Source organism: Trachemys scripta, chromosome 2 (assembly GCF_013100865.1).
Source record: "Trachemys scripta elegans isolate TJP31775 chromosome 2, CAS_Tse_1.0, whole genome shotgun sequence".
Lineage (NCBI taxonomy): Eukaryota > Metazoa > Chordata > Testudines > Emydidae > Trachemys > Trachemys scripta.
The window spans coordinates 267,490,775-267,515,682 of record NC_048299.1 but is presented as its reverse complement, the minus strand read 5'-3'; the positions used below and the strand labels follow the sequence as shown (position 1 = coordinate 267,515,682).

Sequence of the window (24,908 nt, the reverse complement as noted above, 5' to 3'; positions counted from 1 at the left end):
GACACCCACAACTCTCCTCCTCCCCCGCCCCATAAGCCAATACACCCAAACTCAGTCGCAGGGCCCACCTAGCCCAGGTACTCATGTTCCCTTCTCCCCCAGAGCCCAGACACCTGCCCCCTCCACACACCAGAACCCAGAGGGAGATACAGCCTGATAGTTGGTCCCAGGCTTGCACAGAGTTTCCTTTGCACCAACATTTCTTTCCCTCAGGGCGTGCTGGGAACTGCAGCTGCCAGGAACCCTCTAGCTCCCTCCCCTAAGCAGTGTCTTGTGTGTGTGAGATCTGGGCTCTGTTGGATCCAGTGGCCACTAGTGGCAGCCAGCAGCACTGCAGCCTATTACTGTGGGGAAAAGGAAATTCTGCACACATGATGTTAAATTTCTTCAAAATTCTGCATTGTGCAGTGGTGCAGAATTCCCCCAGGAGTAAGCTACTGATATCTGCTTAATGAGAAACATAGCCCCCTAACAATGGCCTTCCACAGAGTTGCTGTAAGATGTTCTAAACTTCAAACTAGTGCAGTATAAGGGTTTGTCATTTAACACTTGCAGGCATAGCAAGGGGTGGCCTTTTTTTTTTTTTTTTTTTTTAATTTGTACTACTTATTTGTATTTGGTTTTTTTAGTGTCTCTTCCTCTAATGGAGTTAAGATTTGGGCTACCACTGGTTATAACACTCATGAAGTGGCTTTATCTAGTACTGACCACAGATGTATAGAGATGATGCAATCATCCTGTTTTCTGAGTGTGACATTTTTGTGTGGATGCTTACAGTAAAAATCAATGAAGTTAACAGGGCACTTTACTTTAAAGAATAACCTTTACTATGGCAAAGGGCTATGTTGTAGTCACCACAAGCACCACAGTGTGGGAATTCTTGACAAATGCTATCTTACTTATCTCTCTAATATCTTGATCAACATGGCTACAACAGCACTGCATGTGACTCATTGTGATTTCTGTACATGCTGTTAACGGTGGTTATTTATTGGCCAAGGTTGCAAGGCCTTATAGTCACTTCAAAGCCTTTCTCTCTTTGGATAATGTAATACTAACTTTTGAACACCATATCCAGTCGATCCCAGAACTTCAGGGAGTGTTCAAGGCCTTAGAGGGCAGAATGTTGTTTTTGGTGATAATTGGAAAACTGAAAAGAAGAAATTGGGTGTCAAGGGGGACATGACACATTTACCCTCTAGCATCTGGTTAGCAGAGCTAGCAGCTTCAGCTGCCCATTTAAGTGTCTGTAGATCAGATAACCAGTTGATGGTGTCCATTAATGCATTCCGGGATAACAGAACCCTTCACTTTAGGTCTGCCCATTTCCTCAATACATTTGAGAAATGTTGACATCCTGAAAGACCAAAGAAAGGAGAGAGAGAGAATGGGGCAGGAAGAGTGGCAGGCATGTGGGATTGGAGATACACATAGAACCCCGGTGTGGGTAGAATGGGGACCGTGGTGGGAGACCCACAGATCCTCTGGCATGGATGGGGGGGAATGAGGGGTGCACAACCCCTGGCATGTGGGGAATGATCAATTCTGGTATGGGGGGGTCATCCGGCCTTGGCATGAAGGAGGGTTGCATTCCGTCCCTAAAATAAAGGGGAATGGGAGGATGGCACATGGATTTTGTGGTGGAGAATAGAGGGATACAAGGAACCCTTTGTGTGCAATAAGCTTGGCCTAAAGAAGCAACAAAGTGTATGAACCCTCCCTCCCCCTGTCTTATTTAGTCTGATTTTTAAAACACATCTATAGACACCCATCCAGTGCTCTTGACATCTATCCCATAAAACAAAAATGACCATGAACTTGGTGTCTGTCTCAAGAGTCTGAATATTGCTGTGATGAGTTCCTTAAGGTTTTTCCTTTCACTTTGAATGATGTTCAGATTATGCTGGATGTGCATGATGCAAAAGATCTAATAGTATTTACTGAGTGGAGCATTAAAATAAGTAATCAATTGTTCCTTATTTGCAGGAGCAAGATGTTGAGACTCTGCATGGCTCTGTCCATGTTACTATGTATGGGACTCCCAAAGGAAACAGGCCTGCCATCCTAACATACCATGATATTGGATTGAATCGTAAGTGTGATCTTTCATACAGCAGCACAGTGATGGCCAGCTGTAACAGCTGATCACTCTGTGGTTCTTTAACTTACAACCTGCCATGATCCTTGCAGCACATAATTTTCAGGGGTAAAATTAGGTCCTGGTGTGGGAGCTTGCCAGTAAATTGTTGTACAGTGCAGGTTAATCCAGATTGGCCTTCGCTGCATCCCAGACTTTGCTGTGAGCCATTATATGCAACAAACCACCATGGAGGTACAGATGAACAAGGGGCCCAGAGTTTGTTCCTGATTGAAATGGGCTAGCTGGCAGTCAGGAGGAGGGACTTGAGGCTGAATGCAGGCAAATATGAGTAGAAGGTGGTGCCCTTTGACAGGCTTTCTACTAAGATAAAGGGCATCGAAAGACTAATTGTTGGCTTGCGTGGAGCCACTCTTTCCTCTCATAGACATGACTTCCTTAATACCCTGATGTAAGGGACAAAGTGGCTTGAGTTCTAAGTGGATTTTTCCCTCTGTATAAATCCTTGTACCTATAAATAAAATCTTTCTAGATGAAAGGCGAAGGACCTCTGGGTCAAAAATAGCCTATATTTGGGGACCTTCCAAGCACCATGCAGCAACGTGTGCTTGATAGGGATTTTGGAGTGGGAAAAGGGTATGTCACAAAATGACACAAGGGTGGAAAGAAGCTTGTGGAAGATTCCTTTTTGAATAATTGTCCTAATACTGCCGAGGGTTTTTATGTATTTAGCTATGTCTAGATGTCTAGAACTTTGTATAGATTCAAACTAGAATAAATCGGTGGATGATTAATGATGTCAGCACAAAGTGTGACATTTCTCTTCAGTGCTGCATGGTTTAATCTTGTATAGATGCAATCCAATAAAATGCCAGTTTGACAAAAAAGTCAAAATCTAATACCAAATATGTTTTGGCCACTGTTACTCCACAAGACTCGACACTACTTTACTCAGTTATTAAAGTTTACTATTGAACACTACCACATTTAGGATTAGGGGTCCATTGTGCTGCCTGTAAACACAGAAAGCAATGGTCCCTGCTCCAAAGTTTACCTTTCCATCAGTAAGCCTATTGTAACTCATTTCTTCATGGTGGTTTGATAGAATCATCCCTATATTTCATTTCCTATTTTCCATGGATTAGGGACAGGTGGCCTCTGGGCCTTAACAATTGTTGAGATTGTAAGACTTCTATCTAGGAAGGAAGAAAAACCTGTCTTTATGCTATGTAAAGTTTTATTGCTCATCACATTTTATACTAGAACTACTCAATTCTTAAGTTGCATGTAATGTTAAAGGAGTTGATATTTAAACATTTTTATGCTAACTTTGCTGTTACTTACCTTGCATTTTAACAAGGGAAGGGTTTAAAAAAATTAATTTACCCATTTGTGGTGCATTGCCTAACTTCTGGATTTCTTTTCATTTTGAACAGTATAAATAGGTTATTTCTGTCTGGGTCTCACCCTAGTGCAATACAGCTGGCAGTAGGTTTTAAGTTCAGGAGGAAATGAATAAGCCTTAAACAGGCGTCTGCTGAAACCTTAATGTGAGAAGTTCATATTTCTAAAGAACCCTAAATTTTAGGCCTAATCTGTTTGATAGCATTCCTGTAAAAATTTTCATCTTAATGTATTCTGCTTGTAGCTACCATAGGAAATCTCAGACTAGCTTGGTGTAACTTGCAGTCCTTGGACATAAGGACAAGAGAATACTGCAAAAAAGATGATTGACTTTGGATTCTACTTTGGATTTGTCTTTTCCCCCCTCTCCCCTTTTATTATAACCCTAAGAAAGATGACTAAATGGAAGTTGTTTTAAAAGCCAGATCCTGAGATAAACACTTCTACCCCACCTGACTTCTAGTTTAGCTTTCATGTCAGGAATTTCCTTGAAACTTTTGGTCTGCCACAAATTTTGACCAGGAGTGCCAGAATTTAACCACTTACATGAGAGAATTTCTTGAGAAACAGTTCAGTTTTCTGCCTCAAGGTGTTAAATGGTGGTAAAGTAATAAAGCAAGTTATCTTTGGAGCAGGATTTTGTTAATCCCCTTTCTAACAATAAAGAGCTGCCAATTCTTCAAGAATGTAACAGTTGAACTGGTTGAACCATACTGCAAATTACTGAAAAATTAAATCTGCAGAGAAACTTAAAGAAACTCAGACTAAAATACTCAGACAAACTCTCAAATTGCAGTTTCTTGTGATAGATGGATTAAAACTGTATAAGCCATTCAGTCTTTCATCTTAATGACTATTATGTTCTTTCCCCCTCTGTTTCTTGAAGACAAAACTTGCTTCAACCCACTCTTCAACTTTGAAGATATGCAGGAAATAACGCAGCACTTCGCAGTCTGTCATGTGGATGCACCGGGGCAACAAGATGGAGCAGCATCTTTCCCAGCTGGGTGAGTTGGAGCTGGGAAAAGATCTTGATGCTTGCGGGGTTGGCTTCTTAACTGGTCAGAAAAGAATATTCTTGATCTGCAGTTTTAATTTAGAAAGAACTTTTGTGGAAACTTCTGTATGTTCTGAACTGGTATCTGTAGAGAATCTCCACTTAAATCAGTGGTGTGATAGAGATCAGAATCTGGGTCTGCAAATTCACACTTCAATATGTTATTTCTTAAATGAGACTCTGGTCCCAGAGTGGTTCTCAAAGCAGTCTGTGCTTTGGTCAGTTTAAATTATGAATCAACTAATTTACTCTCTAAAGAATGTCTTCCAGCTCTCTTATTCCTACTAGTGGGGTGGATCTGTATCTTGTTCCTTCATAGCTATATCTATCCAAAGTACAAACATACAATGAAATCAGAATAAAAACAATATAGGTATTTATCTCAATTTTTGTGGTATCTTTAGACCGTGTAATTTATAAATTACTTTTATAAAAAGTGGTAAAACAGAACTGATAAACTAAAATGCTAGTGCTACTTGGAAAATCCAATTTGCTGACTCTATTAACAAAAATAGTTCCTTAATAGGATGCCTTATACATCTTAAGCTGTTAACTCCTGAGCATTGTTTTTTGTAACCCTGCTGAAAATCCTTTGTCCTGTTCAGTGTGAATTTTTTGTACTAGTAAAGTCTGCCAACGTTTAAAGGGTTATCTTGGCCAAAGTGTGTGTCTGATGTTTTTAGCCAAATAAGACTGGATTGCCCTAAGTTAAGATGTATTTTCTATAATACTCAACGTGATATAGAAGGAATTGCCAACAGGCAAAAGGGAAACGGGCAAAGGAAGTAAGAGTTGTGCTGTGTAAGAGCTAGGTATAGTAGTACTAATTAATTTAGCTTACTTTTACCCCTGTTATGTGAGTTGGGCTAGATCGCTTACTTTTAAGCTGGTATGGCAATGAGAAGTCTCGTTGGAAAAGATTGTGAGCCAGATTCTCAGATGGCTTAAACTGGCATAGCTTCACTTACATCAGTGGAGCTACACAGATTTTACAACCGCTGATAATCTGACCTTGTGTGAATTCAGTGTACTTCTTGGTGCAAGAGCTTTGTCTCTCATCTACTCAAACTTGTAGATTTTGTGCTTCTAAGCAACCTAACCGCTAACGTTGCCCAACATCTCCTATAACAGACTTAATTAAAAAAACAAAAACAAAAAGCACAACCTAGGAATTAGAGGCTTCATAGACAAAGACCTAGTCTAAGCTAGATAGCTCATACCAGTTTGAGCAAAATCAGGTATACTGGCAGAAAGCAACTATAGGACAACTATATCTACACTGGGGCTTTTGCCAGTATAGAAATGCGGTCCCACAAAAAATCACACCCCTAGCTGACATTGCTGAAAATACTACATGTACCACAGTCAGTGTTGCTTTTACTAGTTAAGAAATGCATGCAATTTGTACATGTTGTGGAATATCTTCTCTTTGGTGCTTGCTGTCGTTTTGAGTGGCCTGTCAGGAATGTCACTTCAGTCTCTGGCAGGGCCACTGGATTAGATTCTTCCCCTGTGCCAGTTTGTCTTCTGTACATATGTTCTTAAACCACGTTGGTAGAAATAGTTGGGAAAACACTGTGTGTGGGTGGGTGTTTGTTGTTTTGTTTAACCTAACACTTTTTCTAGCCCAAAATGGATAGAGATAGCAGTGTGGTGTCAATTCAGATATTTCTTGTTGGTGGAGTGGGGTGGCAAATTCTAGCCCCTGCCTCCCTGTCAGGGACCCTATTCTAGTCCCTGCTCATCCCTCCTCACCAGTCTTCCTGCAGAGACCCCTGTCTGTCGACCAGGAAGTCTCCCCTTTTTTACTCTCGGTGCGGGAGCCAGTGCCATCAGGAGTTGAGTTCTCTGTGGACTCCCCTGTATGCTGTCGTGGAGGAACACTTTGTATGGCAGGTCGCAACAGCATTTGGCCCAGCTTCCCCTTTATCTGGGGTGGCACTGCAACCCCATGAGCCAGTTTGCAATGCCACCCACTGAAATTTGGCCTGGCTGCCTCTCCTGTCTGTACAGAGGGATGGCAGGTCAAATGTCAGTGATGATGCAACCATGCGGCCAGAGTAATGCTCCAGCAGCAACTGTATTGATTTAAGCAGGGTTCTTCTTAAAAGTGGTCAGGTCATGGCCTATGGAACTTTGAGCAAGTGCAAAAACTGGCTGGGGGCAGGGATGATGGCATTCCCCCTTGCCCCAATTGGTATCACAGAGAGAAGAGAGCCTCCTTTATTCAAAACTTTTAAATGTAGTTCTATTCCACTGTTAAGTGCCAGCATTAATTGGGGGTTTGTGGTTCAATGGGGAATAGGAAGCCAAATACCTTTCCTCTCTCTTGCCCAATATACAAAACCTCTTTCATGACCCAACATAGCTTCACCTCAAGGAAATTGATAATGAGTGAAAGTAGGCATGTCACAGGAGATAGCTGTGGTTTTCTACCGAGTGTTTTTAAGAGAGGCTCATCAGTTATTCAACACTAATCAACAGCAAGGGCTTCATTTTGCTTACCCCAGTAGCATCTACTTTGGTGGGATAATTCTTGGATTCCAAAACAAAATCCACTTGGACGCCTTCTATAAAAGTCCTGTATTATTGCCCTTGTAGGGGCCAGTACTTCAGGGTATTAAAATTCTGACCAGTTAGTAATGAGTTAATTCCCAAAATTTTGCCCAGCTAGCCATTAGCTGATTCTCTTATTGTCACAATAGACACACTGACTGTTAGACTTGCCGTAGGTTAATGCTAATAATGAAGTACGCTTAAGGCAAATGGGCTTATTTTAGACCCCGGGGGCAAGCTGGCATAGTTCTGATTTTAATAGAGCTGCACCAATTTAAATCTACAGTGAATTTGACCCTTAAACTTCTCCAGCCTATTCACTGCATGGTGGGATTTAGGGCACATTTTGTTTGGTTTTCTGATGCTTTTTTAGGCTTGTTAGCTAGTAGGCAATAAATCATGTGGGGAAAAAATTACACAACTTTTTTTTTTTTTGCTGAAACATGCTCTAAAGGGGGAGTTTGTTCGGTCATTCAATTTAGGCAGTAAACCGTCTCCTTACTAAAGAAGCATCTAATGACCAAAGAACAAAACTGAGTCAAGAGCTCTGCATTTAATTGCTTCTGCCACAAAACTAGTGGCATTAGGCAAGTCACTTAGCTTTAGAGTTGGAGGTCAACATTATTTTTTTATTAAACTTTTTTCTATAAAACGCGGTCTAGGTTCACGAAACACTTCTGTTTCAACAAGATCAGTCAGGATCTGGGTGGGGGGAGGAGAGACTCTACAATAGCCAGTAGTCTGGTTGGCACTCACCTGGGATGTGGGCGGTCCAGGTTTAAGTCCTGGCTCTGCTTAATTCCTGCAACCCAGGTGAAGTGCCTTAATCCGCGGGCTATACAGTCAGTTTCTCTGGCACAGTGAACACTTAATTTGCACACAGTAGAATGGCTCCAACTGGAGAGATGGAGAGACTGCTGCTGTAGCCTGGTGGTTAGGGCACTTGCCTGGATTGTGTCTCAGCTCCAAATCGGGCAGAGCAGGGATGTGAACCGGGGTCTCCCATGTCCCGAGTGAGTGCCCCAACCACCAGGCTGTCTTACAAAAACTCATGATGGCTTTGGTTCCATATCTGAACAAAAACAAATATCAAAATTTAATTTTTTTTCATGAAATGTAACTTTCCTTCCAGCCCAACTTGCCCGCCTCCCCCCACCCCAGTGGCTCTCCTTACACCATTTGCAAAATGATGACTTCATCATTGTACCAGTGCTGAGGCTTAATTGTTTCTAAAAGCACTCACAGATCTTTTCCTGAATTGAGCCAGAAGTGCAAAGTATTATAGATGTAACACCTATGTCTTTTTTTCTTTAGTCTTAAATGTCTGTCTTCTCCAGTGGATGAGACCTTCCTGGCATGTATAATTACCAAATTTTACCAATACCTTTTTCCTGTAGATACATGTATCCCTCCATGGATCAGCTGGCAGAAATGCTCCCTGGGATCCTAAAACAATTTGGGTGAGTAGAGATGTTTACTAATCATTCAGCCTTCATTTTGGTCTTTATGGTCTTCTGACAGTTCCTTCAGCATATGGTGTACTGAATAGTTAAGAAAGTTCACCTAACTTTTGGGAGAATGTGTCCAGCTTCTAAATGCAAATGTTCATATACGCTGCTTCTCAATTTTTGTCCAACTCTTTATAAAAAAAAAAAAAATCCTTTTATAGAAAGATAGATTCACTGCTATTCTTCGTTTTAATTTCCACCTTATTCCCTATATTGCACTTGTCCTTTTTTTTTTTTTTCTAAAAGTACTTAATTTTATTGGTACTTCTCCTTGTTTTGAGAAGTCTTGTTCAGGTATTGCTGGTTTAAAAAGTTTTAAACCATTTCAAATTTGTCCATGGGTAGACTTTTCTCATTTAGTTTAATTTAAATTGTTCATGGTGCAGACTACTTACTGCAAGAACTTGGACAGAACTCCTTTTGTCTTGCTCTTTCCCTGCCCCAATGGTGATAAAGTTGTCTTGAAAATGTAATGTGATCAAATGTCTCTATTAGTGTAAGACTCTGAATCACTGAAAATTCTCCTAGCATCTTTCCTCTGAGAGCAAGACATTCTAAGGTGGATTCAGATAAAAGTTAAACAATAAGCCTGTTTGGTATATGTTTCCACTTATTAATGTCACTGATTAGAATACACCAGTCTCATGTCAGCTTTTTATTAAAATATTGTATGATTTTGTTTTTGTGAAGGTGTTTGTCTTGTGCTGACTTTTCTCCCCTTCTACTGGTTTTCAAAGACCCCATTGCAGTAAATGCTTTAATTTGCACTGAACTGAAATTGGTACTATTCATGCCTAATGGGTATATGCCGTTCAAGTTATTCGTAAGACTAGCTTCAATTTAGTGTATTCTGGTAACTTTATGTATTGCCTGATAACTGGCATAGCAGCCTTTTTCTTTCACTACTGAAGGGGAAAAAAAAATTGGGGTGACATTGTCCAGTAGTCATGACTGCCAGAATCAGAATAATATTATAGTTCACCCAGTATATTTCTCTAAAGAAATATTGTAACTGTCACAGTACTGGAAAGCAGATGGACAGTTGTCCCATGAATATAACTATTTAGCTGAAATCAAGAGAGCAGAGTTACTTTGCTAACTGCTATTAACAGCTCTGCTCTTGGTGTAAATTTTTGAAGCCCCATTGAAGTCAATGCAGTTGTGACCACTTACATCAACTGCTGACTTGCTCTATAATAAACATGAACTGGCATATAGTAGTTGTGACCTAAAAGAGCGAAATTGGTTGGATGGAACTCGTTAGTTTTAGTGCACTTTTACTGACACTTTCTCTTTTTGTTTTATTGCACGTAACTGCTCTCTGTAGGCTGAAAAGTGTTATTGGAATGGGAACTGGAGCAGGTGCCTACATCTTAACTAGGTTTGCTGTAAGTTTCATGGAGCTTTCTTAAAACGTTGACGCTCATCTACATGACACCTGTAGCCTATGCACATATTTCCTACCCTGCCATACCCACTTATTTAAGCAGTCAAGTTTTTAAAGTGGAATAACCTGATCTGCAGGATGGTAAATTCAGAAGATCAAATCTGTTAAGCCCAGGGCTCTACCCACTTAACTTGTGGATGGTTGTTTCTTAATGGAAATTCTCTATTTAAATTTAAGATGGAGAAGAAGTTAAAGATTATCAAAGTTGTCCAGCCAAATTACTTTGAGTAAAGACACAAGCTTATTGCATAACTTTCACATGATAAAATTAACTTCCCAATGCCCTGCCCCAAAATGATTATCCCTCTAATTTAAAGTCTGTATTGTTAATCTGTTTACAACATGTATCTGGCTACTTGCATGTTCACATGATCTCTTAAATTGCAGCTGAACAATCCAGAAATGGTGGAAGGACTAGTTCTCATCAATATAAACCCTTGTGCTGAAGGATGGATGGACTGGGCAGCGACTAAGGTTTAAAAATTTTTTTTTTTTTTAAATAAACAATAAATGTCTATCTTGAGATTGCATGTGAAGGTTTGCGCTTGAACAATGGGTTCTTAAAATGTCACATCAGATTTTAGCTAAGCTTTTTTCAGTGTGTATTCCCTATTAAAATTGTGGCTGCAATATTGAAGGATAATTGCTTTTGGTTCCATTCTTCAGTTTTAACTAGAGTACTTCCTGTCGGGTTGGTAAACTTTAGCTCCGTGGTCTCCAACTTTTTTATGCCCAAGATCGCTTTCTGAATTTAAGAGCAACCCAGGATCTCCCCCCAACCCATTGCTAGCATAGGTGGCTAGACTCTCTGGAGCCACAGCTGAAGACAGCAAAGGCGAAGCAAGAAAGGTAGTGATGTACGTGCAGGCTGATGTGGCCAATGAGGGATAGGCAAGTACTGACCCAAACAGAAGGACCGCAGACCATTCAAGCCAAGTGGGCAGTCTCCCTGAACCTGCAAGCCAAGTTTCTACCAGAGGTTGTTTCTTGGTTTTCATCTCAACCAACCCATACTTAGCTGCTTTCTTTATGTAACTTCAGCAGAGGAGCGGCGCCTTCACTCCCTCAATGTCCACAGGACCTTGGCCTTTTACAAAAGTGCAGAGGAAGAGACCAATCAGGAAATCTCCTAGACTGTTTGTCACTATAGCTGAAAGGATTAAGAGACAGGCAATCTCCACACAGGGTTTCTAAATGGATTTTAGGATGCGTTACACTTTGTAATGGAGATATCCCATCTCCTAGAACTGGAAGGGACCTTGAAAGGTCATCGAGTCCAGCCCCCTGCCTTCACTAGCAGGACCAAGTACTGATTTTGCCCCAGATTCCCAAGTGGCCCCCTCAAGGATTGAACTCACAACCCTGGGTTTAGCAGGCCAATGCTCAAACCACTGAGCTATCCCTCCCCCTCTTTGCTGTTGGTTACTGGGATTGCCTCCACCCCTTGGGTTGAGAGCCCATTCCCCAAGAGTGCAAGCGTTGACTACTGCCGCCCTGTGCAAGGTGTTGCTTCCAGACATGTAGGGTAGCACATACCTTCATTACGCCTTTGCACAAGACTCTGACAGATGCCTCGTTTGGCGTGACTGTCCTCTGGTCAACTGTTCCATCCTCTTCCTTGCACCCTCCTCCAACTTAGGTACTGCTTGTTAATCACCCTCTGTGGAATACAATAGGGACCATCACTCAAAGATGATGAGGTTACTTACCTATAACTGGAGGTTCTTCAAGATGTGCGGTTCCACTTCCCACCTTTCTTCCCCTCTGCTGTGAATCTGTTCATTTGCTGTGGAGAAGGAACTGGAGGCCCAGTCAGTCCGCTCTGCTCTTTATTATCTCGGTTGAAACCAGGAGGTAAAGCAAGGGCGCATGCATGAACCAATGGACACTATACTTTCAAATTCTCCGGCTCCAGATGCATGGTATTCATGTGTAAACCCTTAGTGGAATACAGATAGGGACCACACCTCTCAAAGAACCCTTCACTTACAGATAAGTAACCCTTTCTTTGCCCATAGCTTTGTCTGCCAACCAGCAATCCATAATGTGAGCTAGGGCATTGAAAATTGGGGGCGGGGGTGGGGGGGGAAGTACATGTTTCAAAAATGTTAAGGGATTCGGACAAATGCATTAAATAACTAAAATAGCAAGGAGGATCATGACAAAGGATTGTCAAGAATGTGTCACTACTGTTTTAGAAGTGACACCTCTGTGCAGGAAAATGCACAACAAAATCTTCATGCATCTTCTGACCACATTTTAATCTGAATACTAACGACCATAAGCTTCAAGGCCTAACATTTAAATGAGTGAGGAGTAATAGGTTTAATGTTACCATTTTTAGGCTTGCATATGGTACACAAATGTATGTCTGTACAAGATAATACAAACATGTCCAAAAACATGCATCTTGTCCAGTAACATGTTTATATTAGTGTGTGGGCACACTTGCGCCCCCCAGAAAACAGGTGGCTGGCTCTAAATCTCTGCATATAGAACTTCCTACATTTATCCATTGGAAGCTACAAAAACTCTGGTATTTCTAGGCTAAACAACTTATCTGCCAAGTCCCAAATTGAGCAAATCAATGCACACTTTGTAATGCCATGACACAATGTGCTCTGGTTCCAGAGATGGGGGTGTAGGACAATCTTTCTCGGATTGAAAGCTATTTACTTCCTTGGTTTAATAACAGAAGAGGGTGGTTTTTCTTGTACTTTACTGGATTAACAAACATTACTTGATCTGGGAGGGACTGGAAAGCTACTTATAAAGATGGGCTAACTGGCCTGCAAAATAGGTGATCACCTCACCCAATAGCCTTAGCTCATTTTAAATTCTTCAGTGTCCCAATCCCCATGCTTCTCTCAACACTCATTTGGAATCACTGAGCCTAGCAGGTGGTACCATTGGATTTTACCCCTTTCTCCTTTCAAAATTTATTTGCATTTGTTCTGGGAACTACTACTGCATGTGTCTTGTGTACCAATTTAGGAATGTTATCCAGATGCACGTTTTGTCCTAAGGGTAGAATTTTGTTCACAAACTGCCCATATCATGTCAGCTAGTCCAAAGTTCTAAGAAATGATTGCATGAGTAGGGGACATTCTTTCCCCATCTACTGTGCGTTCATTATGTTGACGCTTATGAGCTTACACTAGGTAAACTGCAAGGATAGTCCAAGAGTTCTATCCTGTGGGCACTTTTCAAGTGTGATTTGTGCTACTTGCACTTGTAGTGCCTTCTGACATAACTAGTGTAAATATCTGACCAATCATGGGAGAGCAGAGATATTTCTAGCTGACAAATCCTCCTTTTTGATTATGCTGTTCAATGTCTCTTGTTTAACTCTTTAACTCTTTTTTTCTCATTGTTTAGATCTCAGGATGGGCTCATGCCCTTCCAGATATGGTCATTTCACATCTTTTTGGGAAGGTAAGCTACTTTGAGGCTCCCACTTGTTTAGCTCTCATATTGTGGGGAATGCTAATGTCCCCTTGATCGATCAGTCCTCTCATAGAGAGTGCCAATCACAACACATCGTTCGTGTTCTAGCCATTCCTTTAACTACCCACTGGCCAGGCTGTCAGTGGCACCAGACACCCGATTGGCATAGCACACTGCAGCCAAGAACCTGTGAGCTCAAATGATCTGCCAGCCTCAGCCTCCTAGGTAGCTGGGAATACAGGTGCATGCACGCTCTGTAATGCTAATGTATCATCCCTCAAACACTGGAAAACATGTACCTTTGTACCATTTTAAAATACCAAAACTAAAACACAAGCTGTAACTTCTGTATCAACCACAAACTGTTCACAACATTTTAAATTCAAATGTTTCCAGGTGCAACTTGCCCTATCACTGAAGTTTGATATGCAGTATATGAAAGGCAGCATATAGCCATAGTGGAGAGATTTAATTGCTTGTTAAATTGGTTGTTTAAATAAAGTTCTAAGCAGAACTCCTCAGTGATTTCAGTGGCAATTTCTGCTCTAAACGTTGATAGTACAATACGGCTTATTGTTTTAGCTCCTGATAAGAGCTCTCCTGCTGTATTTTGGCACCATAATAAGTCATAAATCTGGAAAACAAGTTACTGGTATAAACTAAGCTTTTTTTGTGTGTCTACCTTAATGTCAAATACTCTAGAGTCTACCTCTACACAAGCCTTAGAAAATAAAGTAGTACTAACTTTCAAAGACAGCCATTTTAACGACCTTGAAGCTCTGCTACTTGCTCTTGTCTTGCAAAATTGAGCTCAGTTTTGTAGATGTTCACTAATTTTTGTCACACTTTGAACATCTGTTTTGGTCTGAACTTACTAAATATTTTTTTTTTAACTTGACTTGTTTTTAAAAATCTGGCTCTTTAATCCTGCAGTCTCTCAGCAGTTTCAACTGTATTTCTTTGATACTATACATCTCTTCAATGACTTTTCTTTGCATCCTTTGGTTTGTTAGAAAGGATGTGGATTTCAGGTTGATCATCAACACTGCACGAGCAAACTGCAAACCATGCAATGTTATGAGATTAAGTGCCTTAAATTAATAAAACTGTACAATGTATTTAAGTCTGGAACTGACTTTCAGACAACTTGCATTACTTCAACCCTGAAAAAAAAATATTGGTACTAATGGTTTGAGAACACTTAATACCTGAAAAGTTTCTTAAAGGGGCTTGCTTGTTTTTAATAAGTCTTTATTTGTAATTAAGCAATGCTACAATGCCATTTATCATAGTAGTATCTTAATATTAAATTACACTTTTTAATCTAGGAAGAGATTCATAACAACCATGATCTGATCCATACTTATCGCCAACATATTGTCAACGATATGAATCAAACCAATCTTCATCTCTTTGTCAACTCGTACAACAGGTAATATACTTTGTTCTCCAATTAGTCTTTACAGTGAAACATGTTAAGCAATCATTCAGGGGACCAGCAAATATCATTTATGCAGCAGAGATGCTCTCTAATGAAAGGTCAAGCAGAATTGTATTGGAATTCTGGCAAAGGGTCATCTTGACACTGCCTATAGTGTCTTTTTTTTTTTTTTTTTTTTTTTTAACTTCAGGGGCTGACTAAACTAAAACCCAAAGAAAACTCAGCTGTGTGTATAGCTATAGATCTTTTTCTCTCTCATTGTCGTGTGTGTGTATTTTATATATATATATTTATATATATATATTTATATATATATATATAAAATACACACACACTTTTCTTTAAGTAACTTGTATATTTTAATGTTTGGAAATGTGTAGAAATTCACATGAATACCTGAATCCCAATGTATCAATAAGCTTTTTGTCTCTCAATCTTCAGTCGAAGAGATCTTGAGATTGAGCGTCCTATTCCTGGAGCAAATGTTGTTACTCTACAGTAAGTATTACTGGTTCATATGAATTGGAAAAATATAAAATCTGTGCTAGATTTGAGTAACTATTAATGGCATGGACACTGTTATGGGGACAGTCATTAGAGCAGTGATACTCAGACCTCAGTGGTTCAGGAGCCAAATTAGCAATCAGCATTACCCCCAAAGAACCACATGAGTGTGAACTCATTGTTTCATTTACTATAATACTAGTATATTAATATTTAAATAGTATGATGGGAAATATATTTGTATAAAATGACTGACCAAGTATTGTCCCAATTACAACTGGTTAATAACCTAATAAAAGCATCCTGATTGATTAATGTTGGTTAATAAGTGTTTTAATATAATATGCCACAAGGAGACCCATTAAAGAGCACCTCTTGAGTATCACTGTGTTAAAGGCCTTAAAGCAGTGGTATGATTGGTGGGTGTTTTGCATATACACGTTCCAGGTTTGTAATTGAAATAAAAGCTTCCAGTAGACTTTTTTTTTAAAGCTCAGTATTGCAGATGCATGCTGCTGCTTATGGGTACAAAGGGGTCTCAAAATTTGGATTTGGGGTTTAAAAACTTGCTGCACATCCTGGACTTCCTTAGGAAGAGTTTGTTGTGCCTCCTAGTCTCACAAGTTGGGTGTAAAGTGACCCTCAAACTTGAATAGCGAAGGGATCAGAGTATAGTGTTTTGTTTAAAAACTTAATTAGCCTGAAGGGAGGAGCAATTGCAAGCATTTAAATCTCTGTGTGTGTTGTCACTCTAATCCATTCCCCCCCTCCACCCCCCAAGAGTCTCTAGTTAAATTTGTCACAGGGGAAGCATGCCGGTGATGGGTAGCTCTTCAAATGGGGATTAAATGTGGAGAAGATGGTGATGCCTGGTGGTGCTTGTACTCTTACCCATGATGGATTTGCAAACCTGAGTTTAAGGTGTTTAAACTGCTTTACTTAGGAAGTGGATGTAATTGTTCCCTTATGTGGGGTAAGGCTCCAAATTATGTCAATCACCTTGCAATTTGAACAGAAGTATGAATAATATATGACAAATAGAAGCATGAGTGCTTTTACAAAGCTTTTATTTACTGGGGGTGGGGAGGGAATAAGAAAACAAACTTGCACATTAGCTAGTAGAAAAAACAAGTTTCATGAAATGTAACATGTAAATAAAATTCTGTAACCAAACTCATTCCACTCTTTCTCACCCCCTCCCCCCTTCTTTGCAGATGCCCTTCACTGTTGGTGGTTGGTGACAGTTCTCCTGCTGTTGATGCTGTGGTATGTATAGTCAGACTTTCATAATAAAGAGCATTCTTTTCCTTTGTATTAATCAGTATGCAAACTGGGAAGTCATGCTGGCATTGCAGAAATCATACCCCATATAGGAAAGTCTCCTGCTATTGACCCAGGCCAGTTAACACTTCCCTTTCCCACCTTTCAAGACAGAGCTGTCACTGTTAGATGTCTCTGCCTCTGTCTGGTTACCATTATGTAATGGCTACTGTTCTAGGACAGTTGCCACAGCAGTACTTTAGGCATATAAGGAGCTGGTTGAGAAAAATGTAAACTACAAATGTTTTTCCTTTAGAGGAGAATCTGTAGCCAGTATTGTAAGGTGTTCTCTGCTGTTAAATGGAGTTTTGCCCTCGGTTACTCTGGAAGCGGTGTGTTGCTTTGGCCGATATAGCTAGACTCAATGGCTGAATGACTTAAAACACTGTGCCTTAATGGGTATGTCCATTCTTTGGCCATATGGCTGCTTACTATCTGGGATTCTAACACATGATCCCCAGTCACATGACAGGGTTTGTTGCCACTACAGTGTGTGAAGCACAAAACTCTCCTACTTCCTTGCTAATGGACTTGCTTGTACATGTGGGAATAGACTATTAGAGCAAAATTTGAATAATATTTTAGAAAAGCTTTGGGGGGGGGGGAATTTTAGGATATACCAACCCTTTCGGAGAACCAGATATTAATACAATTAAGTTAAGGAAAAAGTAGTTGGATGAGAGAACCGTGAAGAACTAATTAGTTCAGAATAATGGTCTTGAAGATGAGAATAAGATGCTAACAGTGCTATTTTTCCATATAGGTAGAGTGCAACTCTAAACTGGACCCAACAAAGACCACACTTCTAAAGGTAATAGGAATAAGAACTGTAAAGTACATATTTGTATTACAATGATGCAACCTCATTGGTCTTAAACAAGTGAGAGCACAAGTTAGCCCAATGTGGTGTGTGACTGTACATACTGAGCATTTGTTTAAGATTAGTTTTAAGTAAACTGGGGAAAGTGTTTTCTTGAGCACAGAGCAGTCAGCACTAGTGAATGAAATCATTACTGGAATGGAGGATAGAAAATAGGTCAGTAGTTGCAGAAACAATATTTGAGGAGAAAAATCTGCTTGCGTGCTTCAGACTTAGCAGGGAGGGGAAATAGCTGTGGGCTCACTCTAATTTAAAAAAAAAAAAGATGAGACCGCTTTCGTTATACACAACATATGTACACAGTACTTTAAACTTGCGGACAAAAGTGGCTTTAACCTGTAGATTCCCTATTCATGAACATACAGAACCTCAGGGGTTGAAACCCTGAGCTAAACATTCAGAGGCGGATGATACTGGCTGTATATTTAGAAACTATCCTATTTTTAAAAACTGGAACTTAACAGGATTAGGAGGTCATTTAATGAAGTAAAACTGTATTGTCAGTGTAAAATGCTGCTGTAGAGTGAACTAGTCAGGCTTCTGCTACTAGGATATTTTTGCCTCCGAAGGAATAGTCACAAATGTCTTTCTTTCCTTCTGGATTTTAGTAGCCGGACATTTTGTAGAATCTATTAATCGCAAGTGAACAACTTTATCTTAATTGTCTTGTGTCAAGACCTAGGCTATATCGGAAGTAAAATGAAAACCATTTTAATATTTTACATGTATAAAGAAACAGACTTAAATCAATTTTACTGAGTTTGGTAGACACAGGCTACAGCCCAGAGCAGCAGCTTAGCCATGGTGGCAGTGGAGGTATTACTGCTCTATACCAAGTACAAACCCACCTGCAACCAGCATTTATACTTGTGCTAGCGTCATGTGAGTTCCTTGTTTATGCGTACCCATACTCTCACTACCTCTTCCTGCAGTAACAAAACAAGCTGTAATTACTCTGTAGAATAAATACATAATCTTCTGATTTACATGCACTGTCCTACCTGGCTACCTTTTCTGTTACTCTGGGCTACTTTCCAGATAGCTCAGAATCAGAAATGTATTTTAATATTTCCCTTTATTTGATAGTCATGGAGTGGGTGCATCTGTAGTTTGCAGTACTTAACCATTGTTAAATAAAAGTTATAGGAAAAAAGTGTCTGCTCAGGATTTGGAGTTCTTGCCATATTCCCTACTAGGATATAATTAAAGAAGGCAGTTAGTCAGTGCTAATGTTTAAACCAGGGGTCGGCAGCCTTTCAGAAGTGGTGTGCCGAGTCTTCATTTATTCACTCTAATTTAAGGTTTCGTGTGCCGGTAATACATTTTAACGTTTTTAGAAGGGCTCTTTCTAGAAGTCTGTAATACATACAACAAAGTTTAGTTATATAAAGTAAATAAGCTTTTAAAAATGTTTAAGAAGCTTCATTTAAAATTAAATTAAAATGCAGAGCCCCCCCAGACTGGTGGCCAGGAACCTGGGCAGTGTGAGTGCCACTGAAAATCAGCTTGCGTGCCGCCTTCGGCACGCGTGCCAGAGGTTGCCTGCCCCTGGCCTAAGCAATAGACTCTCAATGTTTTTTTGTTGTCTAACATTAATAGAGAATTTTAGCCATCCAAATCCTCTTCTGCCCCCTTCACTGCAATCATAAATTTTCATCTCTGCCATTGTTCAGCTGGAGACCTCCTTACATGACCACTCTTTCTGAGGTTGAGGTTCTGAATTATGTTATAGTTCTATTTCTAGACCATTAGCAGGGTTTTGGAGCTGTGCTCCAGCTCCAGGTAAACCTGCTGCTCCGCTCTCCAGCTCTGGGCTCCGCTCCAAAGCCCTGAATTTAGCAGGATTTGTTTTGGCTAATCCCAGATAGGACTGCAGGCTTTCTGTAATTCACAATTTGACTGTTTCTGTTCATAGTTTTTCACTAGAATAGCCCTGTTCTTGTTGGTTGAGGGGTGGACAAGCAGGAAAATTGAAGTGGTACAAAAAATGTGAAGGCAGTCGGACTGCCTTCACGGATCTGGCGTCCTTTAAGAAATCTACCTTCTGTTAGAGTCCTCCACCGTCTCAGCCATTGCTGCTGGATTTTAATACCCTCACCTGTAAGGATCTTAGGTACTTTCTTTCTTCACCAATGTGCCATCTCCCTGTTCATCGCCAAGGCATACCACTGAAATCCAGTAAAAAGAGCTGGATATCCAGATTTCTAGGGTAATACATTAAGAAACTGGTGTTCACTTTATAAAAAGCCTTACACGTTGCCTTCTACTCAAGCTTTCCTATCTGTGATGAGAATAAATGTCTGTTTCTAAAGTGCTTTGAAGTGCCAGATAAACAAACCTTGAATATATTTCTTTGGTACAATCTCTGAATTCAGAAAGGAACTCCTGGTCTGGCATTATGCTGACCTATTTTTTGTTTACTTTCTCGTAGATGGCAGACTGTGGTGGTCTCCCTCAAGTTTCCCAGGTACGATTTGACTGACTGAAAACTTGCTAATGCTACTTACACTAGTCTGTTTTGCAAAATGTGACAAATGGGCTCCATCTTGAAGGGTATTCATTGTTCCCAAGTGTTAAGTGACTGGTGGCCATTCATGAGTAATGATGGCATTCAGTCACCTGATCTCACTTCTCTAAAGACCAACCAAGCACAAAATTAAGGTTAGGATGGGATATATATTTCCACTAATTAAGCCTTAACTGTGTAAAGGTTTGCATTGGGAATGTAGAATGAATTAGGAATGCCTACTAAACTAACATGGATTACTGCTTCTGGATGATCATTAAGTCAAACATTTAGTTATTTGTGCTATTTATAGTTCATGGTGGGAGGCAGGAAATAACTAGTCTGTTCTTGCATGCACTAATCTGGTTTAGGAGAATGAAGTGTTTTTGAAACATGTTTAGACATAAATTCCAAGGCTCCCAATACAACAGGCTATGTACACTACAATTTTAACTATATTATTTAGTGGTGATTTACTAAAGAAGCTGACCTCTACATTAGCTTGTAGGGTATACATTTTGTTATAGTCTGAGCCAAATGGAGGCATTCTGAAATGTAGGCCTGAATTTTTGTTACTCTGAAGAAACTGGAATTTGTAAACAGCTACAATTGAAAAGAGGACGACTGCGCTAGCATTGTATAGTGTGATTAGTGACAGAGGGGTGCAAGAAAGACACTCCATCCTTGTTTTTTTTTAAGTTGTTTTGAATGGCAAAACTTTAAGTAAGAAGCTTGAATACCAATGTAGAGCTTATTCTGCCCCTCAAATTGATGCATGTAAATTTAGACCAAAAAGAGCCATTATTCTCTCGATTTGGGGTGTAAAAAAGAAAGTTGCCTGCACTGCAAGCTACAATCTTGCATAAGTTCAATTACAAATATTGTCACCTCAGTTTGTTACTTGAGTCACTGCTTTGCCTGGCAGCAGAGGAAAACATTCTTGTGTCAGTGCAGCAGTTCAAGAGTAGTAGCAGGCTATTAAATGATGCTTGTATAGTCTCACTCATTTTATGGCGGGAAAAACTTGTCAATGCAGAACACACTTAAAACTTCAGCTAGTTGGAATTGGTCTAGAAACTGCTATAAATAAACTGTCCTATGTGCTTTGTGAGACAAACTGGTCCTTTGAACCTTCTGCTTCAGTAACTGCATTAGCAAAACTTGGGTCTGGTTCAGGCTGAGATCAGTTGGAGAATTGACTGAACTAATATGCTGCATGCTAATATTAATGTACAATAGGTATATAACCGGGGACGGGGGGGAAGCAGGGCAGAGGAGAGAACAAAATCGGAACTGGGGAATTTTCTCAGTTGTGTACTCATTCTTTACATGTGTAACTCTATTGAGTAGAACCCAGGGAGACAGTAAGACAGTATATACTACGGTCTCTCACTTGACTATTACTGTATTCAATATGTTTCCATTTCCTTTTACAGCCTGCAAAACTTGCAGAAGCTTTCAAATATTTTGTTCAGGGAATGGGATATAGTAAGTATTTATTAAAAGAAAATTACTAGCTATAGTTAAGTTGTAGTTAAGTGGACTAATAGAGTAACCTGTTGTTGTCTGTGAAAATCTAGATTACACCACAAAATTTCTGCTGTCTGTGAGGGAAGGAAGGGCTTGTGGACCATAGCAGAGTAGCATGAGAACTCTTAGTCCAATCAGTGATATTGTTGCCCACAGATATTATATGTAGTGATATCTGAGATACTGCAGTTCTCCTGTCTTGTCCCTGCTATCTCAGTGTGACTTGACTGTGACTATTGTATGTACTTCAGTGGTAATAAATTGCCATGGTGCCAACTCAGAGGTTGTTTGGATGCATGGCTTGTAAAGATGCCCTTTAAAGTGCTCCTTTCCAACTAGAAGACACAGAACGAAATAGTCTCTTACTGCTATATCAAATCATCCGAGATGAACTGAACTAAGTCGAATCTCTTTACTGCCTTTTATTCCCCTTTCTCTGTTTTTGCCTCATGGATTGAAGAAATTAATCTCTTGCACAATTTGAACCAGTATTTTCAGAGCCTGACTCAAACTGATCATGCAACTATGGGTCATCTTGGCACACTAGCAGCTGTGCACAAACTTGTAAACATCTGACTTGGCTGTATAAAGGCCAGGTAGATAGGACACTGGCTGTCTGTGCACCCAATTAGAAATGTGTGCGAATTGTAAAAATACATGCACAACTTGGTTGCAAAGCAGACATTTTGGTATTTGGTTTCTGTGCCTATCCCCTGTATTCACATAATGAATGGATATTTAAATTGAATTTTAAAAATTGAGGGGAAAACTTAACCCTCCTTTAAATGTTTGAGTTGGCATCTTCTGTATACAGCATTGGCTCTGCTATGGCATGCAGAAAACCTGTAGTATGAATCTAAAATTACTTAGCTTTAGACATTACACATTCTCTTACGTTGTAATAACCATCAGACACAGTTGACTTGGAGTGTGTAAATTGGAACTGAAAAATCAAGGTCAGTTGTTGGAGTAAAATTACTAGTCTGCTTTTAAACACTGAGGCATGTTTTTAAAAAAAAAAAAAAAAAAAGACTGCCCCTCAGTTTGCACATCTAAGAAGTTAGTCCTGTTTGTTCAGTTTATACCCAATTTCCCACATGTACTGTAGTACCAAAGCACTGTTTAACTTCATGCATCATGAACAGTGGGACTACTTACATGTGTAAAATAAGCATGTGCAAAAGTGTTCAGGATCAGGGCCTTAGTCTGTCAGCTTGGGAATTCAAGACAAGGGCTTGTTTTCAAGCACACTGAATTGTTCTAAACAAATCCACTAATACAGGACTCTTCTTTCAGTGCCTTCAGCTAGTATGACCAGGCTTATGAGGTCCCGTACAGCATCTGGTTCCAGTGTCACATCTTTGGAGGGACAAAGGAGCAGATCTCACACTGGGGAAGGAACAAGAAGCAGGTCCCATACCGGTGAGGGTGACAGGAACAGATCCCATACTGGTGATGGGTCCAGGAACCGCGCTCACACAGACACACGCGTTGAGCTCACTCCTAACTCTGCAAGCAATGCTGAACAACCTAGCCCCAAATCCATGGAAGTTTCCTGTTAAATACCTTTTTAAAAAAAAACCAAAAACCTGGATGTAGTTTGAAACTGTAAACCTTTTTAATGGTTGCCCACTGTGTATCACAACACATAGCTGGTATTAATCTCAAGCTTTCCTGTAAGATGAACTCTGTTCACCAGAGTTTAAAAGGGACCAAAGAAAGCAAACATCTCAATTGCTCTATTTTTATTACTTAATACGGATGGTTGCTGCTATTGTGCCCTCCAACTGATGCCACAATTTAAGGGCTGCTTGCCAAAAGTTAACATGGCTGTGAACATTTCAAAATCAAACCAGACTTACCGAACATCCTGTTCAAACAAAGATTTGAAACTAGGATATGCCCACTTCTTATCTCTTATTTCTTTGGCTAAATAAAGTGACCCAGTTTGTGGCACATATTTAAAAAAAAAAAAATTTGGGGGTAGGGGAGGGAAAGCAGTGCTTTATGGGTGACTTTAAAAACAACAAAACATGGTCCAGCCTCACGTTGAAGCTGGAGTTAAACTCAAACTGTATATAGTTTAATTTTTTCCTATTTGAAATTAAACTTGTGCATTTATAGGTCTTCTAATTAGTATTTGAGCCTGTTTTACCTAAGTACAGTAATGTGTTACTAAAATAGGCAACTTTTTTGTATTTGATGGGTTTTTTGAGATTTAGTCCCCCCAACCCTCCCCATTCCTAAGACCTGCTTAACAAAGTGAAGGTTTAACTTTTTATAAGCAGGTTAATATTTTCTCTTTGGCGGGATCTTAAACCAAAGAGCTCACAACACAGCAAAGCTTGGTGACGTAGTTGACACTTAAGTAGCTGTACATGACAATGATGACTGCTCAGTGGAAGCAGTTTTACTTTCACATTCAGTGGCTTTTAATCTTTGGAGTTTGAGGTGTTTTGTGCATCCAGCCCAATTGTAAATCTCAGAATTCTGTAAACAAAGCCAGATGCAGCTGTTAATTGTTGAGGAAAGATGAAAAACTGAGGGATGGCTTGTAATTAAATACTGTACACTCAACTGTCACTAATTACTAGCTCCTAAAATCTCTGATTTTGAATTTGCTGGTGCTGAGAAGTGTATTCCACAGCGGTGGGAGGAGCAATTTTGTAATTGATAAACATAATATTTAGTGACTGTAAATTTAGCAATGCTTGATTCTGCATCTCAGTGTAACCTACTGATATCTCCCAGGTTATCTTCTTTTGGAAGTAAGTAAGTGGGCATGGCACCCACAGTTTTCATAGTGTTCTTCAGCTTTTCTTCCATACATACTGGGACAGTCTTTCACTTGCTTTGATATATATTTGCTACATCACAATTCTTATGTAGCTATGAAAAATCAGATTCTGAGTAATTAAATAGCAAGTGTTAATACCTAAATTTTTTGGGTAGTTCTCTGTGTTCAGAAGAACACAACTTAATGTTAGGTTACTCCACATTGACTAACTTACTCTTGTGCAGAGTTTCCATGGTGGTTGGTAGGAAGAACAGATATTAAAGAGAATGAACTATTGTGTAAAGTCTATCAAAAGTTTTCTTAACGAACTATTTGTATTTATTTCAAAACAAATAAATTTGTAACTTTGCAATGTCTTGTGTCTTAATCCTGTATCCTGAGCAGAGAAATCTTTCAAGATGATTGCACTTTAT

General features: G+C 39.8%; 1 protein-coding gene across 1 annotated transcript in view; it reads left to right on the top strand.

The window, feature by feature from the left end:
• Positions 1-23,674, top strand: part of NDRG1 (N-myc downstream regulated 1) — a 53,495-nt gene extending 29,821 nt beyond the window's left edge. The window contains exons 4-16 of the mRNA XM_034763656.1: positions 1,987-2,092; positions 4,389-4,509; positions 8,513-8,575; positions 9,951-10,011; positions 10,458-10,544; positions 13,449-13,505; positions 14,846-14,949; positions 15,400-15,456; positions 16,677-16,728; positions 17,546-17,593; positions 20,094-20,129; positions 21,605-21,656; positions 22,995-23,674. Of these exons, the coding sequence (XP_034619547.1) occupies positions 1,987-2,092; positions 4,389-4,509; positions 8,513-8,575; positions 9,951-10,011; positions 10,458-10,544; positions 13,449-13,505; positions 14,846-14,949; positions 15,400-15,456; positions 16,677-16,728; positions 17,546-17,593; positions 20,094-20,129; positions 21,605-21,656; positions 22,995-23,260 (1,110 nt within the window). The 3' untranslated portion in view covers positions 23,261-23,674. The remainder of the gene's footprint in view (positions 1-1,986; positions 2,093-4,388; positions 4,510-8,512; positions 8,576-9,950; positions 10,012-10,457; positions 10,545-13,448; positions 13,506-14,845; positions 14,950-15,399; positions 15,457-16,676; positions 16,729-17,545; positions 17,594-20,093; positions 20,130-21,604; positions 21,657-22,994) is intronic.
• Positions 23,675-24,908: the final 1,234 nt, after the last annotated feature.